The sequence below is a fragment of the Periplaneta americana genome, chromosome 11 (genome assembly GCF_040183065.1).
Source record: "Periplaneta americana isolate PAMFEO1 chromosome 11, P.americana_PAMFEO1_priV1, whole genome shotgun sequence".
Classification (NCBI taxonomy): domain Eukaryota; kingdom Metazoa; phylum Arthropoda; class Insecta; order Blattodea; family Blattidae; genus Periplaneta; species Periplaneta americana.
The window spans coordinates 36,975,795-36,997,644 of record NC_091127.1 but is presented as its reverse complement, the minus strand read 5'-3'; the positions used below and the strand labels follow the sequence as shown (position 1 = coordinate 36,997,644).

General features: G+C 33.8%; 1 protein-coding gene across 3 annotated transcripts in view; it reads left to right on the top strand.

Moving 5' to 3' along the window:
- The window catches only part of LOC138708934 (kinesin-like protein KIF19), a 214,816-nt gene that overhangs the window by 16,543 nt on the left and 176,423 nt on the right, over window positions 1–21,850 (top strand). For all 3 annotated transcript variants that reach the window (XM_069839309.1, XM_069839310.1, XM_069839308.1), the window contains exon 2: window positions 7,423–7,491. In XM_069839309.1, coding sequence (XP_069695410.1) covers window positions 7,423–7,491 — 69 coding nt within the window. The remainder of the gene's footprint in view (window positions 1–7,422; window positions 7,492–21,850) is intronic.

Genomic DNA, 21,850 nt, shown 5'->3' with positions numbered 1-21,850 from the left:
CTTATATGATTTGTGTGAAATTTTGAAATTGTTATTAACATAATTTTCTGATATATCGCAGTCCAAGTAAATGCAATTTACGATTATGATCTGCTTCCAAGTTTATAAGTTAATTTTCCTTGTATGAAACTTGAGAAGAAACTATTATTATTATTATTATTATTATTATTATTATTATTATTATTATTATTATTATTACTATTATTTATTTATTTATTTATTTATTTATTTATTTATTTATTTATTTATTTATTTATTCGAATGACAGGTACATAGATAACTTAACTTTTACCTAAACACAACCTCAAGATTAAAAAAAAAATTAACTTAATATAACTTAAAATTAAATCTAAAGAAGGAACTAAACAAAATCCCTAAAGAACTAAAAACTAAGAACTAATTAAATAACAGAGGCATGAGACTTCTCGCTTCCCAGTACCTGGCACATTCAGTCAGTGATTTTAGAGCTGGGCAGCGTTGGAGATGATCCCTATTCATCGCTTCTTGAAGGTCACAAAGGGTACAGGTTGGATGTTGATAAACACCGAAACGGTGGAGATGCTGCGCCAAGCAGTCATGACCAGTTGCAAGGCGGAAATGGGAGACTGCCAATCTTCTTGGTCCGCTAGGTATTGATAGAAGGCCCCTTCTCCAGTGTTTGTCATATGTTCTTTCGGCAATCTGATGAGAGTGGATGTTGTGGGCAACTTCTTTGATGTATAATTTTATTGTCTGGAAGGGTGTTGGTTTAGGAGATGTTTGTAAAATTTTAGCACCTTTTTTAGCCAAGGCATCGGCCTGCTCATTGCCAAATAAGTTGCAGTGCCCGGGGACCCACTGTAGTACCACGATTTTGTGTTTTGCTTGTAATAGCTGTATGGCATTTTGACAGTCTTGGATTGATGAAGACTCAGGGTCTGAGGAACCTACGGATTCTATGGCTGCTTTGGAGTCTGACAGGATGACGACATGCTTGAATTTAGTTTGATGACATATCAGTTGAGCTAAGGCTACCCTGATAGCTTCAATTTCACCTATGAGTGCCTACCGCTGTATAGGAGGCAAAGATATCGCTGTATACACCGGCACCAACATTAATATCATCCTCCGATTTTGATCCATCTGTATGAACACGAAGCCACTCAGTTTCTGGATACCTGAGGTTAATTGTTTCAAGAGCCAGGGATCTTAATATATCTACTGGTGTTTCTTTTTTACAAACATCATCTTCCAAATCTACGGAGAATAAGATGGAGTTAGAAAGTATTGGATTTAAAAATTGAGGAAGAGGTTCTGGAGTATTACAAATCTGATATATTTCCCTCAATTCCATGACTCTTTGTATAAATCCGTGCTGTGTTTTCAACCTTCTTTCGACATTATGATAAGATTGCCAGAATTGGTCTCCAAGAATTCTCAATAGCTTTTCTTAAAGAATTAGTGCCTTCTCTTCAATTAATCTATGAATTGGTTTAAATCCTGTTAAGAGGAGCATGGTATTAATTGGACTAGTTTTGACTCCATCAGTGAGGAGGCGTAGGGCTTGCTTTTGCACTTGATTGATTTTATCTAATACTGTCTCCGAAGCTGTTATTAGGGGTTCACAACAGTACAATATGTATTATTATTATTATTATTATTATTATTATTATTATTATTATTAAAAATACAAATACAGAAATGAAGTTACTAGCATTGGAAACTACAGATAGCCTATATTATATCCAAAATCAGGGGTTACGCATTTACACAGACGGATCTATACAATAAAATAATATTGGAATAGATATTTATTGTAGTCTTTTTTGCTTTTACTTTACACTATAAGAACACTCTACATACTACGTAGTGAATTAGAAGCTATTAATACCGATCTACTATAAAAATTTACAGAATAAATTCATTTACATTAGGTATCAAAGTAGTCATATTTTGTGATTAAAAATCTGCAATTCAGGCTATTGTTTCATTAACATCATAAGAAAAGAGAAAGAGGAATCTATACCAAAATTAAGTTTCTACAAAAAAAAAAAAAAAAAAAAAGAAAGAAATAAAAGACGAAAGAGTGGCTTTACAATGGATGCTTTCTCATTGTCGATTGGATGGAAATAAAATACAGGCTTTTGACAATCTAACAAAGATTTCATTCTGAGATCTCGTATTATTCAGCAAAATTATTAATAAATAAAGATAGATTATAAACTGACAATATTAAATATTAGGCTAATAAAAAGGTTTGTGAAAATAAATCTTGGTGCGAAATTAAAAAAACAAATAAAACTATATTTCTAATTCTCCAAAAAGGACAGCAATGGCCATCTTAGACTTGTAATTTGGACATAACTGTTTGGCAACACATCTATTCAGAAACGAAATTTGTAGGCCTACATAACCAAAATTGTTCCCTGCAGAGTAGAAGATTCAACTAGAAACTTGCAGTACGTAACTAAACGGCAAAGCTATCAACATTTCAGATAAAAGTGCTAATAACATCAGTGACGTTTACTGGAATATTATTAAACAAAGGTAGGAAATCCAACGTTCTGAGCATTTGTTTAAATTATTATTATTATTATTATTATTATTATTATTATTATTATTATTATTATTATTATTATACAAATTATTTTCAAGAGTCCGTTATTTTCTTTCTTGCTACTCAACACCAGTAGTGAGTTTGTATCATTATTACCTATCAGTTTCCATGAACAATGGAACCTTTCGTGCGTTTAATCAGGAGTAGTATCTCGGAATACGTATGCATCACGGTCGGGCGTTCCCATTCCGTTCGATTCACTACATTGTTTATTCTCCGATTGTAGGACACTTTTCCCAATCCAATATTCCCACTCCTTTTTCCCAAATGTTATACTCCCAACGATTTACAACTCCCAATTTATACTCTCCCATTCTAATTTTCCCCAACCCATTTTCCCCCTCCCTCCGGTTCCAAAACCTGATTTCTAATATGATATTTTCTTCCAACATGACACCAACTGTTTGTAGTGTATGTAGGTTTCCGTGATAACGCTTGTGTTTGTTTTCTGTTTGCCGCCAAATTTGTTGTAGTTTCTTCTCATTGGCATACGTAGTTCCAAATTTATTGTAGTGTCTTCTCATTGGCATACGTAGTTCCAAATTTGTTGTAGTTTCTTCTCATTGGCATACGTAGTTCAAAATGTGTTGTAGTTTCTTCTCATTAGCATACGTAGTTCCAAATTTGTTGTAGTTTCTTCTCATTGGCATACTTTGTTCCAAATTTGTTGTAGTTTCTTCTCATTGGCATACTTTGTTCAAAATTCGTTGTAGTTTCTTCTCATTGGCATACGTAGTTCCAAATTTGTTGTAGTTTCTTCTCATTGGCATACGTAGTTCCAAATTTGTTGTAGTTTCTTCTCATTGGCATACGTAGTTCCAAATTTGTTGTAGTTTCTTCTCATTGGCATACGTAGTTCCAAATTTGTTGTAGTTTCTTCTCATTGGCATACTTTGTTCAAAATTCGTTGTAGTTTCTTCTCATTGGCATACGTAGTTCCAAATTTGTTGTAGTTTCTTCTCATTGGCATACTTTGTTCCAAATTTGTTGTAGTTTCTTCTCATTGGCATACTTTGTTCCTAATTTGTTGTAGTTTCTTCTCATTAGCATACGTAGTTCCAAATTTGTTGTAGTTTCTTCTCATTGGCATACGTAGTTCAAAATTTGTTGTAGTTTATTCTCATCGACATAATTCCATTTTGTTGTAGTTTCTTTTCAGTGACATAATGGCGGAATTAATTTCGATTTCATCCTCTTCATGACATGACATCATTACTTAAAATCAGGTGGACATGTCTAACTTCTCCTACAGACGTGCAAATACAATATTAATGTCAGAAGTACAATAAGTTCATTTTGGCTAAAAATGGACTTGTGTGGTTTCTCAAATAACCGATTCAGTTCTGGAGGTATAGTACCGTCGCTCTTATTTCCGGCAGCCAATCACGTTTCAGGTCGGCTACATTCAAACGTGTGCGTCTTGTGATTCGCTGTTGATGACGTTATGCACGTTCTAAGTCTCGATAAATACTTAATATAATCGCCCGTCATTTTGGCTCCTTCGTTGGCGGTCGCAGAAAGCATACGAGGACGTTATTTACCGCTCAATTATAGTACGTTTGATTTATTATCATAGGAGCTACGACATGATGTTTAACGGTGCGGCAAATAGATTCCTCGTCTGGTAGCTCGGCAACGAAAGAACAAAAATGGCGAACGATACTACTTACCTAGACCTTTTAGAGCCTTCACTTCCTAAGGAATAAGCAAAGAGGAGGAGTCACGCCGGAAATAACAGCAACGCGACTATAATACAAAGAGTCTGTATGGGTGGCCTAACCTGTGCTCTCGTCTAAATGCATGAGCTATTTTTTTTTATTTAAGAAATAGTACATTATGCAACGAGCCTATAATGGTAGTAATTAAGACGCGAGTATGTTTGTTCATGAAACGAGTGCAAGCGAGTTTCATAATTTTCATACGAGCGTCTTAATTACCATTATAGGCAAGTTTAATACTATTTCTTATGCTCGACCATATTTCTAACTTGAAATTATTCATGAGTATTCATGTTATGGTTATGTAAGTGAGGAGCGGAACTGACCTGAATTGTGAGATGTGCGCAGACGCGAAAGTATTGATTTTTTCCGAGGCACGTATGTCATTGACCTTGATATAATCTAGAGAATAACATGAAGATTAGTCTTGATATAACCTGGAAATTGATTTAGAATTGAAAAACGAGATGACAAATTGAATTTATTTGAATATTATTTACAATTAACGCTAATTATTATAGTAACAGAACATAACCTCCTGCGACAGTATTGGATTTCCAGCCTCCGTGACTTTTCGCTAATTGTCTTTCGATTGCGTATCCGAGAATAATCGATACTTGCGGTTTTATAATGGTACAGTGGTGATATCTCATTGGCTGAACAACTGAATTATAATGAATAGGTGTACTTTAATGAGGTGCATTAAAGGGCTGCTACTAGGTGTATAATTACTACATTTCGGCATGGTCGAGCATAATAGTACATTATGCAACGAGCCTATAATGGTAGTAATTAAGACGCAAGTATGATTGTTTATGAAACGAGCGCAAGCGAGTTTCATAATTTTCATACGAGCGTCTTAATTACCATTATAGGCAAGTTTCATACGACTTTTTATGCTCGACCATATTTCTAACTTGAAAGTATTCAAAATTATGGTTATGTGCGAACTGACCTGAATTGTGAAATGTGCGCAGACGCGAAAGTATTGATTTTTTCCGAGGCCGAATTTCATTGACCTTGGCACAGAATAAGATGAACATTACTGTGGTATAACCTGAAAATTGATTTAGAATTGAAAAACAAGATGACAAATTGAATTTATTTGAATATTATTTACAATTAACTCTAATTATTATAGTAACAGAACATAACCTTCTGCGACAGTATTGGATTTCCAGACTCCGTGACTTTTCGCTGACTCTCTTTCGATTGCATATCCGAGAATAATCGATACTTGCGGTTTTATAATGGTACAAAGATGATTTGTCATTGGCTGAACACCTGTACTTTAATGAGTAGGTGTGCTTTAATGACATGCGTTAAAGGACTGCTACCAGGTGTATAATTACTACATTTCGGCATGGTCGATCATAAACTTTATTATACAATAATGTACAATACAATATTGTGCTTAAAATTATAAATACTGTGCTATAAAAGCATACAAGACGCATATATGGAGGTTGCAATCCTATGACTGTCCTCTGGCAATATGTGAAATAAAACAAAGATGTTAATCTTCAAACAACAGATCTGAATGTCTTTTTCTTTTTAATCTTCTTATTTGGCGAGGCGGTGAAAGTTGTTCTGGGATGATAATTATTAAGCAGGTCATTTTGATTGTTAACCAGGCATGAACTATACAAGAAAATATCTGGTCATCGTTTAATTCAGTTAATGAAACCATCCTTCCGCTCATTGCTATAGGCATTATTATTATTATTATTATTATTATTATTATTATTATTATTATTATTATTATTATTATTATTATTATTGCTGCGTTTGTCCACCTATCTTTACGTCATCGACGTAGCTCAGGCGCATTTCTGTCTACTGATCTAAGGCTGCGCTTGGGCGTGGGTTCGAATCCTGGTTAGTTTGATTACCTGTTTTTTTCGAAGTTTTTCCAACTGTAAGGTGAATGTGAGGTAATTCTATGGCGAATCCTCGGACTCTCTAGCCAAATGCCATCTCGCTATTACAAATTTTTCGACGCTAAATAACCTCGCAGTTGATACAGCGTCGTTAAATAACCGATTTAAAAATACATATTTCGTCCATCCTTCCACCCATCCATTCATATAGAAGATTATGGTATTGCTATTGTATGCACTTTAATGTTTATATAATGAGATTTAATTATATTGTTTTTCTTTTCATTTGAATATTTTTTAAACTTTGTTATGCGTGAGTTAATGTTTCCCAAAATGCCTGGGTTAAACCCCAAATCTCTCCGCCGTGCATATGACGGGAAGGCATATGTCACTGTTGATAGTGATTCGTCCGTCGGATGAGGACGTTAAGCCTGGCGGCCCTCTTGGTGCTATTCAACAGGAATAGGCTACGTACCGACACCGGGTTTTCCCTTCTCCCTTCCTCACCTTCATCATCATCCTCACCCATTCCCTACACTACACTTAGGGGAGAGTCGGGTAGTATCGGACAGTGCGCTTCTTTCATCTACCACCATATGGTAGTACCTGAATGACATGTTTACGTTTCTCTATGCGACATCACAGAAACGTAACTATGTCAATTAGGTACTATCATCGTGTGGTAGATGAAAGAAACTCACTGTCCGATATTACCCGATGTCCGATACTACTTTTTTTTATCTTTGTTTTCTGTTTTCCATTTGTTTCCTTTGTTTTACTTATACTAATACAAACACAACACCCATGCCCGAGGCGGGACTCGAACCCACAACCCTTCGGCCCAAGCGATAAAGACATGCCGTGCCCCTACCGCTTGAGCCAACCGGGCCGGCAATACTACTCGACTCTCCCCTACACTAACACTTAACATACACTCACCCTAGTACACGACATAACTCTTCACAGATACACATCATGCATAACGTGGCCCGCCGAAGTGGTGTACAATTTGAAAATGGGTCCCAGTTCTGTCATATATCCGCAGTATGAGGAACCTGAATTACGCAAAGTGAAGTGGGTAGGCATTACACACACTCACACATACATACATATTAAAATCTCTACATTTCATTCATGTGCGTAATATAACAATCTATGTAGGCCTACTTAAATAATAACAACACAGAAACCTTCATTTTAATGTGTTTATTCTTATTCTTTTTTACAGGTGGCCGTTAGAATTCGCCCGTTGAGACTGAATGAAAACCAACGAGTTCTACATTCGGTTGATAATAAGGTAGGCCTAATACATTACTTTTTCTTCAAGAAGATATGTTTCGTCACTAAAGTTTCCCAATATTACCGTAATTACATTTTATGACTCGCAATTCATAAATTCCCAAGTTCGTCATTCTTCGAAGCGTTTCGTGATGAATCATTATGGATTTATTATTCATGGCGCGATCTGTGTATCAATTAACGTGTCATTCATTTTAATTAGAAAGTATTAGTGAAAATACAGTTTTTTCCCGTGACAAATAGGCAAAGAACTAGACCTGTTCAGTCTGAATCTTTAAGTTTGTCGATACATTTTCATATGAGGTTTCATTTTTTTTTCTGTTGGAGATTTAATTGTGACTTTGGATCTCATCACGGCTACGGGTAGACGGACGGGCATGGTGTGATTATATGTCATAAGGGGCTTTGTGCACTTGCTCTGATGTAATGATTCTCGAACTTTGATCTGTTGTGGACCACCAAACGGACTTCTGATTCCCTCGCGGACCGTTAACTAAAACCAGTTTGCATTTTTTTTCAAGAACATCTCTACTAACGAGTAACATGGAAATAATGTGTAACATGAGATGAAAAATCAGAATGTTTTGTTTGAAAAGACGTGGAAGTTTTGAAGGAAATGCATCAAAACATAGACATTTGGGTATAAAATCAATAAATCTCTATTTTAAAATATTCTTGATTTTTTCTATAGTAATCTCACTAGAGCAACAGTAACAAATATAAATGATACTCGGGAGGAAATTAAACGCAGAATAAATATGGGAAATGCCTGTTATTATTCGGTTGAGAAACTTTTATCATCCAGTGTGCTGTCGAAAAATCTGAAAGTTAGAATTTATAAAACAGTTATATTACCGGTTGTTCTGTATGGTTGTGGAACTTGGATTCTCACTTTGAGAGAGGAACAGAGATTACGGGTGTTTGAGAATAAGATTCTTAGGAAAATATTTGGGGCTAACGTAAGAGGGATGAAGTTACAGGAGAATGGAGAAAGTTACACAACACAGAACTGCACGCATTGCATTCTTCACCTGACATAATTAGGAACATTAAGTCCAGACGTTTGAGATGGGCAGTGCATGTAGCACGTATGGGCGAATCCAGAAATGCATATAGAGTGTTAGTTGGGAGGCCGGAGGGAAAAAGACCTTTAGGGAGGCCGAGACGTAGATGGGAAGATAATATTAAAATGGATTTGAGGGAGGTGGGATATGATGATAGAGAATGGATTAATTTTGCTCATAATAGGGACCAATGGCGGGCTTATGTGAGGGCGGCAATGAACCTGCGGGTTCCTTAAAAGCCAGTAAGTAAGTAATCTCACTAGAGGTTTTGATTTATCTAGAGAAAATCAAAACTCGAGTGAGATTTAATTGACTATTACACGATTAGAAGAAAGTATATAAAGATTAGAAGAAATGAAGTACTCTAATGTAATAAAATATTAATTAACTTACTGAAATATGTACTAAACTGTCTTGAAAATGTATTGTACCATATCATCATTACAAACATTCAGCTAGATGGCAGTAGTGTGTTGTGATCGGCTGTTCTCTTGTTACCAGTTGTGCCAACTATACAATTTTCATTGAACTATATGGACCATTACTAGTCAAGAAGTCTTTGTTGATTCAGTTTCATTTTATTAAAACAGTTGCATTCCACTTCAATTATCGATATATATATATACATATATATATATATATATATATATATATATATATATATATATATATATATATTAAACAATCTTTGATACGTAATTATCCGTAATCTCATATAGCAAAAGCTATAATATAACCTAAATAATATAAACAAGATAAATAATAGAAAAGTTTTAATTAAGGATAATGAAATAAACATGAATCATTTTAAAAAGTACAATTATTGAAAGTACAATGTTGGCAAACAAAGAAACAAATGCTAGTGAGGTGATAAAAACAAACAAATGCTAAGGAGATGATAAAAATTGTAGGATAAGCAGCCATGGTTGGTTGACACAAGTTGTTCCGTACCATTTTATTGGTCAAATGTAGTATGACGTAATAAAAGCTTAATAGTCCTAGTAATTGTCTTCCTTCAAGACTTGGAAATAGTCTGCCTTGTTTGTAGGAATTCATTAATACTTGTACTTTCCTTATTACAAGCAACATGCTGACTTCTTTTTTTTTTTTTTTCCCCCTAACATTTTTGCGAATTTACGAATTTGTGAATAATAGGTCGCTTAACGAACGAAGACAAGATTTTCATTAAACATTTGCACCAATATGATAATTTATCTGCCCGTCAAATTGTAAGGAACTACATTCGCGATAATGGTCTGTTTCAAGTGTACAACGATTGATTAGCAAGATACGGACATGATATCCCTCCTGAGAGATTATTGCGAGAAAGATCGCATTTCTCAGATTCTCTGATGGTTTCCGCTGGAGTTTCAAACGAGATCTTAATCCTATGTACCATTTTGTATGGAGTCAACTACAAAAAGCAGTTTACTACAAAACAAGAATTCGTAATATTGAACATTTAAGACAACGCCTTCTTGAATGTTGGGACCGGCTTGATCAAAGACAGATATCCAGTGCTATTGGACAATGGAGAAGACGCCTACAAATAGTTGTGCGGGAAAATGTTGGTCACATAGAGCATCATTTTTAATTTTGATTATTTGAAAGATAATTAATTATTATTAATTTTACCAACATTCAGTTTCTGCATTTTGAGGTAATAAATTGTCTTCAAAAACCACATTTTTCGCGTCATTGTGTATTGACCTCAGCTCTACGTTCTGATGCTTTATCCACTAAGCCACACAGGATACACATCCCGGTGTCGGACAGAATCGTCTCAGTTTAAGTTCCAACTCTTGGGTTCCCTCTAGTGGCCGCCCTCTGCACTACGTCATAGATGTCTATGAACGTAGGACTGAAGTCCACACATGTGCTGAGGTGCACTCGTTATGAGTGACTAGTTGGCCGGGATCCGACGAAATAAGCGCCGTCTCAAATCACGAAGTGATTTACGCATACCGGTATCATATATCTTATTTTAATGTACCGAAGTACATATGATATTTCCATGCAGGTATTCTGCGTCATCATACGATGAAAGAGTAATGGAACGGGATGGGTATCCGGTGTGGCGTAGTGGATAAAGCATCAGCACGTAGAGCTGAAAACCCGGGTTCAAATCCCGGTGCCGGAGAGAATTTTTCTCCGTTTCATTACTCTTTCATCGTATAAATAATTCGTGCAATAAATATGTTTACTTAGCCCAGGAACGTATTATGAATTTCTCAATGCAGTTGTACATAGTGAGCAGACTGTGTTTTATCCAACTGAATTCTTGAATTCTTTCAAACCAGAAGGATTGCTACCATATAATTTAATGCTTAATATTGAATCACCAATAGTACTGTTGTGAAATACTGACCCACCAAAATTATGCAATGTAACAAGAATTGGTGTGAACAAACTCCTTCAGAACATAGTAATAGAAGTGACAATATTAACTGGCAAAACGAAAGAAGATGTTTTTATCCACGCATTGTTATGATACCCACTAACATGCGTTTCGATTTTAAGTAACAGCAATTTCAGTGCGATTTGTAATGGCCATATTAAAATTAAGCTCAAGGACAGTTGCTCAAAGTTGCAGACATTAACTTAAAAACTCCGTGTTTTTCATATTTTCAACTATATTTTATACAAAGAAGTAGGAAAAAAAAAAGATGTTACACACATCAAAAAGAAATCCAATGATACTTTTGTCATATTGCTATGTAGTATGTGAATGTACGTAAGCCGACTGAAAATAACACTGTCAGGTGAGATAGTAAAAATATAAATAATATCATACATCTATCAAAATAGTGTTGTTCATGTCCGAAAATGTGTTACTGCGAAATTCTAACTGTATAATCATGTTGCCAATGTAGTATGTTATGCGTTGTGGAAATAATCTCTTAATTTCTAAAAACCGGTATACGTCTCTCAGAATATTAGTCTCTATGTTAAAAAATGACTTATTGCGAGTTTATATTGTATTTGTATCCTGTGTATGAAATAAGAATTAATGTAGGCCTAATACGTTCTGGATTTGTGAGATATAGTTTCTCAAGTCATATTAAAAAATAGGCATGCAGCAGTCAAGGGGTAAAAAATCTTCCAATATAAATTAAATGATGTATGTATATATTGATTCTTTGGTACACCGAAAAGTTTAACAACCAGTTTAATTAAAAAAAAGAAGTAAAAAGAACAACTCGGGCAACGCCGGGTGCTTTCAGCTAGTAGTAGTAGTAGTAGTAGTAGTAGTAGTAGTAGTAGTAGTAGTAGTAGTAGTAGTAGTAGTAGTAGTGGTGATATTGGTAGTGGTAGTGGTGATAGTGGTAATGGTAGTAGTGGTAGTGGTAGTGGTGATAGTGGTAGTGGTAGTAGTAGTGGTAGTGGTGATAGTGGTAGTGGTAGTGGTGATAGTGGTAGTGGTAGTAGTGATAGTAGTGATAGTGGTAGTGGTAGTAGTGATAGTAGTAGTAGTAGTGATAGTAGTAGTAGTAGTGATAGTAGTAATAGTAATAATGATTTTTACAGACCCCACGTCACAAGGTTTCCGCTGTATGCCGATTTAGTGTCTTGAAAACAAATCATACATTATGTGAATTTGCGCAAGGGTTTTTAAAGGGATGTAATTTTGTAATAACAATAACATAGAAGACTGGACTATTGACGAGTAGTGGCACAATGTGTAGGCCATTAGTGTGACACAACTCACGATTATGTTACATAATTACGTTTGATGAATAATCGTTAGAAAATTGTGATTATCCACACATGAAGGTTATTGGTAACATTGTCTAGTGACGTAAATTATTTATCGATTGTTACTTATAGCAACAAGTTTTTATAGATGGCAGTCTTTGCTCGTATTAAAGGCTGGTTCACAATAAACCGGAAACAAAAACCAGTACGAGAACGAGAACATTGTTAAAATGTATATACTTCAGTGTAAACATTCACAATTAACGAGAAGCTTGCTGAACGGCTGTATCAATGCGAATAGGAAATAATTTTAAAAATAATGAGAGACAATGGGTATTGATTTTTTTACTCACCTTGTATATATACAAAATATATTGTGTAAAATAATGAAATTCAGCAGAGTCTATACTGGAAAAGAAACGAAAAGTTTCAAAACAATCTAAGCTCGATAATAAAGCTCGAACCGCTTCATTATCGAGAAACTGACAGGGACAGGTCAGATAAAGACTCGTTACTTCGTAGAATGCATTATCGACCTGAGTTGTGGGACATAGCGCAGTCACAGGAGATGTTGGAAGTGTCGATCATTATATTCACGACAAAGTTCAATCCTCCTCCATCATGACTCGTGTTTGTTGGAATATGAGCAGTATAAACCGGATATATTTCCTGCAGCTACAACAGCATTCCACAGATGTTCTCTCGTGTCATTGTTTGGAGTACACATTTCCCTTCTTGTGGCCTCACAATCAGAAGTTGCAAAGTGCGAGATCGGGCGATCGGTCCGGCCAAGCAACAGGCCCGTTGAGTCCAATCCATCGCACGGGATTACGTTCGTCCAATTGGCGTCTCACTGCACTCGAGTAATGTAAGTGTGGAGGGTCTCCATCATGAGAAGTCACACGTTGAACCGCGTTGTCAGAGGAACGTCCTCCAGTAGTTGAAGGAGGTCGGTTTGCATGATCCAAGTAAAATATCAGCCACGACTTTCAACCAAATGTTGATAAAGAAATTGATTTTACAAATGAACTTCCGGAATGGCTTGTGGATATCGTCGACCCAGATGTGCTAGTTGTGAAGATTGATAATTTCATTTCTGGCAGGGCCGTCTTAACAGCATTATAGGCCCCCGACCAAAGCATTGCATTAGGCCCTACCTACACAATCACTCACAAGAGTAAAAATGTAAATTATCTATCAACTCAACTTATGTTTATTAGTACTTCCAAGAAAATCAGTGTTTTGACATTAAAAATAACATGATGTGCAGTAAAGATTAATCATTGCAAAGATTTGGACAATACAAGAACATGAATCTTGAATTTGAAAAACAAAACTTTAAACATCTTGATTACACAACTTTTAACACTGTATCACTTCGGAATATGTATGATAAGAACTTTCTTGTGTTGAATTTTAACGTAGGCCTGCCTTGTTAACACAACAAAGTTCTTATCATACATATACCGAAAACTATTAAACATAAAAAAGTACTTGGTTGGTAAATTATACTGACTGAGATAACACAGGTACTCATTATGAAATTGACATGAATTATTTATTATTGATTAAGTTTTGAACACAATCATTTGCGAAATTTCTTTGCAGAGAATGCCTTTATAACTCGCTTGAAGTCAATGTTCTTTAGGATGTCAGGAATGCCAACTCTCTGCTACAAATCGTAATTTTTCTTCGTCTACCGATTTGGCAGGAGATTTGCATGTTGAGGCGGGAGATTGGGAAATTAGTGTTAAATTCTACATAGATAAGCATGGAGCCCCTGTGGGAAAACTTCCACCGAGCCCATGCGTTAATAAGGCACTGATTTCTGGTAAATATTTCTTCATCCATTGCCAGTAATTTGCGTAGGAATTGTGAATCTGCGGCGTGGTGGTGGAGCAGCCACTCGCAGAATGTCCCATGGTGTTCCAAATCGAGTGGTACGTCCAATTCCTGCACAGGTTATAATTAATGGAAGGGGTAGAGTGATTGTTGATATAATATTCTCCACACGAACGACTGTGACATATGATGACGTGTGGCTCATCGCCATGTACTATAGTGAGGGTCACGTAAGAACAGTTCCTAAACAACAAATAGTGCCGTCTTGTCAGTGTTGCCAACTGTTATCAGATATCACCATATGAAGTAAAATCATAATCATACGTACTGAATGACTTATTTACTTACCGTACTTTACCTTTATGTTGGAAGATTATTCTAAATAATTCAATAATTTCAAACATATTTTCGTAGGCAAACTATAGGAGAAAAGGATCAACATGTTAGTTATTTTGTCTGACAATATGAAATTCATTGGTTTAACTAGACAATTGATCCACGAGACCTAACCTAAAAATGTATTTTCTTTAACCACATGAAATTATTATTACTAACTCCGAAAACCTAATATCATCATTAAATGTATGCTTAAGAATACTTACTCCTAATAATTTGCTATTCTAGTTACAATTGCTGTCTCCGTGAGCATAATTCCTTCCCCAATATCTTCTTTCGGTTAAATCTGAAATAACAGAACGCCAGTAGGGGAAGTTATTCCTACTCTCAGCACGCTTTACGCATTCTTGGTGGAGTCGCTGCCGTGCTTCTTCCTCTTTTTGACATTGTTGTATTAAAAATCTGAACACGAAAGAAATTAATTAAAATGTGAAATGGTATTTTTATCGATCACCCACTTGCATTATCACACTCAAGTATGTTATAGCCTATTTATTTACACTTAGGCCTACCTGACTATAGTCTTGAATTGTAACCACAACGCAACACATAAAATATCTCTTATGTTCAAATTTCACTAGCTTCCAGTAACCGGTTACAATTTTAATTTCATGGAACGCTAGTGCCGACAACATTTGCCTCAGCTGCCAACATAACAGTTACAAAGTCACTATCATTTGTCATAATTTGTCGAAACGAAGTTGGCAAAAGAAAATTCAACCTGCAAACTAGAAAATCACCACAATCCACTAACATATGTAGTAATGAGGGAAAAATAATTAGGTTTCACCCTTATGGTATGAAGTAAGCTGACCCGGGCTATGGTATCCTGTGAGCTCTCCGCAGAATGCAGAATTTTCCTCTTCTACTGTAACAGTTTCAGCGTTGACTGTCACAGGTGTAAAGTGACTGGTTTTGCTCAGGCGACGATCCAGTGCCACAAATGACCTTCGATGTCGTCGGATAGGATAGGATAACGTTTAGTGTACATATGTACGATCAGCGATAGCAAAATTCCGTCGTTTCTCATCGTAAATCAAAATCATACATGTTAATTTTTCATATGAATATGGCTCCTTCATCATACCGACAATGTTTACACACAGCAGATGAATGAGCTTAGCTTACAGTCGTATACTACCATGTCTTCAGCACTCTGAATGATGCATGACTGCCATCAAACCCCGCTACCTAGAAATGCTGTCTATCTCGATAACGAAGCGGTTCCGGCGATTTATTATGAGAGTTTTCTTTTATTTTTCAGTGCAGAATCCGCTGCACTCCTTTATTGTACAGTACATAATTACGAATCACGCTACAAGTGAAAGAGAAGGCCTTATTATTATTATTATTATTATTATTATTATTATTATTATTATTATTATTATTATTATTATTATTATTATTATTATTATTATTATTACAAGTTCATAAATATACTCGTATTAAATATATACCCATATATAGCTACTTTTTTTTTTTTTCGAAAGTTAAGCGTAATTGAAATTAAAATTGAATGAGAGGGTTTTGGAAATACGCCAAACCTTCTATTTAGAAATAAATATTTTTTGGATATGAAAATTATAGAGCTATTAGCACAGTCTAGTATATACAATCACGAAGCTCAATACGTAGGGAATATGCATCCATAGATAGTTGCTAACCACTAGGATCGCTACTATCGCCTCATCACAGACAATGCGAAATAGTACCGGCATAGTCTATTGTTCCTAGTATCCTCAACAACTCAAGCTTCGTGACTGTATATACTAGATTGTGGTATTAGTTTCTTAAATACAGTTTATAAAATCTATGCAAAACTCTTACAATATAAATTGTATAATTTCTGTAGTGATATATTAACTGCAGAATAAAATGGATTTCGGCGGGCCAGATATTACGTCGACTGCTATTTGACACTAAAATTACTTATTGAAAAGAATAGAGAATTCCAAATAGAAACTCATCTAGCATTTGTTGATTTCCATAAAGCCTTTGATACCATAAATAGGGTTAAATTAATAGAAGTTTTGACAAAAGGTAATGTCCCCAGTCAATTAATAACAGCAATATTTAATATTTATAAATAAAACTACATTACAATACAAGTAAGAGATAAACTTTCCAACTGGAATGTCATAAATCGAGGAGTACGTTAAGGATGTTGCTTATCTCATTACTTATAATACATATTAATGCTTTAGTAAGAGAATGGAAACAAAAACCACATGGCAACAGATATTTAAATTTAGATATAGGCCCTATTACTATTTGCAGATGAAATAGTACTTCTGGTAAACTCAGAAAATGGATTACAACATTCAATATATCAACTTCAACTCTTTGCTGAGAAATATAATATGATAATTTCAACATCAGAAACAAAAGTTATGGCTTTTAAGGGACGAATTCATGTTCATATCAAGATATGCGTTTATAATAAACCGCTTATTCCGTCGGATCCCTGTCACTTAGTCACTCGTAATGAGTGTACATCTGCACACTGTGTGTACATTGTGCCACTGTCACACATCTGTGACACAGTGCATGAGGGTTGGCCACTAGAGGGAACCTAAGAGGTGGAACTTAAACTGAGAGGATTCTGTCCGGGATCGGGATGGGAATCTGGTGTGGCTTAGTGGATAGAGCGTCAGCACGTAGAGCTGAAAACTCGGGTTCAAATCCCGGTGCCGGAGAGAATTTTTCTCCGTTCCACTCATTATTCAACGTAAAGGTAAACCATTATAAAAAATATTAAAATTACTCTCCTACAACTGGGGGGCTTAGAACAAAAAGCAGGTAAGTGACAGAAACCTAGTTTTGAGAAAATTACAGTTAAAGTTCTACATGCAATGGAATATTATACACTAGTTTGGTGAAATGATGCCCATATAGCAGCACTGCACAGTGTGATCACTTACCTGATTTTATACCAAAGAAACATCCTTTTGGGCTATCACAACACGCACTTACCTCATTTTTTTTTAATATTGTCACTTTCCTGCTTTTTGTTCTAAGCCCCTCAACTGTCGTCTGTATTCTGAACAACAATATTATTGTTTATACAAGCGTGACACAGTTACCATAGCAATGAAACACGCATCGATAAACCCAAACCTTCTAAACAGTAATGGTATCTGTATGAAACCAAACTGCTGATATGTACAGAAAATACAGCTTTTTCAAAATTGGAACTTACTTTTGAATAATCTTAGGCTATATGTAAAATGTTATTAAGGCTAGGGAGAAAAATAGTTGGTATTGTAAAAGAAAATATGTAAACTGCAAATCAACAAGTGTGATAAAATTAATATGTCAGCTTTTTTACATACCTAGTCAGTGAGATGATTACCCCCGGGTACGCGTACCCTACATTGAATACCACTGACTTAGAAGACCTTAAAACCTAAGTTACTATGAAGTACAAATCGCAGACATTTGTTCACACCGTGTAAGAACAAGAAGTTTTCGATTGCACGCTACTGACTTATGTTAATGACCTTCAATATTTTTTGTTTAGCTGTCACATAATGTGCATATTTCGTGATATATAGGGTTTCCCAGTAACTGATAGTCTTGATAATGACACTGAAAGCTTCATTTAGCCTTGATATTTCTAACTTCTCTTATTATTTGGGATTGTACTTCTCACCGGAAATGGCGTGTAGTGGAAGATAGACACCTGAAGTTTCAGTTTTACGTTTTAAATTAATGGAGTAGAAGATATGAGTTTTCGTGCATTGTGTTGTGGCTAAATTCATGAAGCTTTACGAAATAATGTAACATTGTTTAAAACTACAGAATGATGTGATATAAAATCCTATATACACCTTGAAATGTGTAATTTCCTGTTTTTGATTTTGTTAAAAACTTCTGTAATTTGAAGCGAAGTGAAACGAAGGCAAACGAAAGTAAGAAGTTTGATATCAGCCGGTTTCTCAGAATTGTATGACGCTTGGGAATGTAATAGGTTTACATAGTAATTTTATTGTAATCCTATTTTATTTTATGATGATATATTATAAAATTAAATTATGTATTGCTCCTTTGATGTACCTGTTTATTAAATATTGCTTATACATGTACTAGTATATTCGAAACTTTGACATATTTAACGAAACTCCTTGATTGTATCACCCGTCAGAGATATCTTTTCGCTAATTCCAATATCCCGCGACAAGCTTCAACATATTTTCCACTTTTTTTTTTCGCCTCAACTACTCGCCGCCCTCAAATTTATAGATGATGATGATGATGATGATGATGATGATGATGATAATAATAATAATAATAATAATAATAATAATAATAATAATAATAATAATAATAATAATAATAATGTCTGCCAATCCAGAGTTGCGTTTGGGCGTAGATTCGATTCCCGCTTGGGCTGATTGGCTGGTTGGATTTTCAAAGGTTTTCCCCAAACATAAGACGAATGTCAGGTGATCTATGGCGAATTCCATCGACACTAAATAACCCAATAGTTTACACAGTGTCGTTAAATAAGCAGGTAAAAAATAATATTCGTCGTCGTCCTCCTGTCAAGAAAATTAGGCCGAGTTGCTTGTTCTGCTCTCATGCCACATTATTTATTCATTCACTCACTGATTTATTTATTTATTTATTTATGTACTTATTTATTTATTTATTCATTTATTCATTTATATATATATATATTTATTCATTTATTCATTTATTTATTTATTCATTTATCTATTTATTTATTTACTTATTTATTTATTCATTTATATATATATATATATATATATATTTATTTATTTACTTATTTATTTATTCATTTATATATATATATTTATTTATTCATTTATTTATTCATTTATTTATTCATTTATTTATTTATTCATTTATTCATTTATTTATTTATTCATTTATTCATTTATTTATTCATTTATTTATTTATTTATTTATTCATTTATTCATTTATTTATTTATTCATTTATTTATTTATTTAATTATTTATTTATTTATTTATTCATTTATTTACTTATTCATTTATTCATTTATTTATTCATTCATTCATTCATTCCTTTCTTTCTTTTTTTCTTTCTTTCTTTCTTCTCAATCTTGTTTTTCCGTGTGCCTGGTAAGTTAAAATTTCTTTCGGTAATCTTGCATTTTCCATTCTATTAATATGTTCAATCTATTCTCTTCTCTTATTTTGAAGATGTCCTAACTTGGAGATAACTTTCAAAATATTTATAATCTCTACACTTTCTTTTGTATCCCATAACGTAGGCTCTATATCCTACGGTCTGCATCTTTAATTCTTTTCAAATGTGTTCTGTTTGAGAGTCCATGCTTCACTTCCATGGTTTGGCTAACACAATGTATAGTCTTTAAATGTTAAATGTTATGTTTTATTTAACGACGCTCGCATCTGCAGAGGTTATATCAGCGTCGCCAGATGTAGACTTTATCCTGGTAGTATTTTTTTAAAACCATTTTAGGTTTAAATGTATTATTTAATAATCCTGATACGTTTATACATTTTTATGTTTTTTTCTATTATTACAGCTTTTCATTTTCATAAGATTAAGTAGGGCTACGACTCAATTATAATAATAATAATAATAATAATAATAATAATAATAATAATGGTGATAATAATAATGGTGATAATAGTAAATAATAATGGTATATATAAACAGTTGTGCAATGTATAAACATCTTCCTCTGTCCAATGCTATATCACTTCAATTTTTCTTCTCCACTCCTCTCTACCTTCCCACCTCCTGATATTCGCCTCATGTTTGGGGAAAACCTTGGAAAACCCAACCAGTTAACCTTTTTTTTTTTTCTACAATTTAATGAAATGAGCCCCAACCCCGCTCATTTCAGTCTCAGGCAGACCACAATTTTACCGAGTCCTTATTTTATTTAGTTTCTTTATTATCAATTTTTATTTGGTTAAACTATTAATTTGCAACTTTATATGATTATTTATTCATTAAATTTATTTATATTTATGTATTTGTTTGTTTAGTTATGTATGTCCTAGTTTTGATTAAGTGATTGATTTATCTGTCTATTTATCTGCTTATACATTATTCATTTAACCATTTACTTATTTATTTATTTGTTGATTAATCATGTGGCACATTTTTTTGACTATAATAGGATTGTTTTTTTTTTTCTAATATTATTTTCATTTTTTGTTTTTTTTTGTTTTCTTTTGTATTTTTTTGTTTTTGTTTTTTTTTTTTGTTTTTCTTTTTGTTTTTTTTTCTCTCGAGCCATTTACCATCACAAAGATAAGAGATATCATAGAATACAATGTATTAATTAACAAACAAAACAGAAAATCACAGAACAATCCATCTTTTATAAATTACTTACAATATTTTATTGAAGGAAGAAGATTACATTTCAGAAAGAGAAAACAATGATAACAGGGTCACCAATTAAATTGAACACCTCGCTTATAACATTTATGCAATAGAGGATTGTAAACCTAAGTGGATTAGCTGGGCATAGTATGTTCAAAACTATTTCGCCTTACTCATATATAATTGAGTAAATTGCCATAAAGTTTTTTCCCGTGTTTTTTATTATAGGCTTTGTACCTCGAACGTTTTAGAATTTCCATAAATTCTTCCATTTCTATTTCCCTGTTGTAGTCCATTATTAGGAATACTACATTGCTAATGATCCAAATAACAGCATTATGTTTTTGAGATTGTTAATCAGCCCAATAATAATAATAATAATAATAATAATAATAATAATAATAATAATAATAATAATAATAATAATAATGGTGATAATAATAATTAATAATAATGATATATATAAACAGTTGTGCAATGTATAAACATCTTTCTCTGTCCAATGCTATATCACTTCAATTTTTCTTCTCCACTCCTCTCTACCTTCCTACCTCCTGACATTCGCCTTATGTTTGGGGAAATCCTTGGAAAACCCAAACAGTTAATCAGCCCAATAATAATAATAATAATAATAATAATAATAATAATAATAATAATAATAATGGTGATAATAGTAAATAATAATGATATATATAAACAGTTGTGCAATGTATAAACATCTTCCTCTGTCCAATGCTATATCACTTCAATTTTTCTTCTCCACTCCTCTCTACCTTCCTACCTCCTGACATTCGCCTCATGTTTGGGGAAAACCTTGGAAAACCCAAACAGTTAATCGGCCCAATAATAATAATAATAATAATAATAATAATAATAATAATAATAAGAAGAAGAAGAAGAAGAAGAAGAATAATGGTGATAATAGTCAATAATAAAGATATATATAAACAGTTGTGCAATGTATAAACATCTTCCTCTGTCCAATGCTATATCACTTCAATTTTTCTTC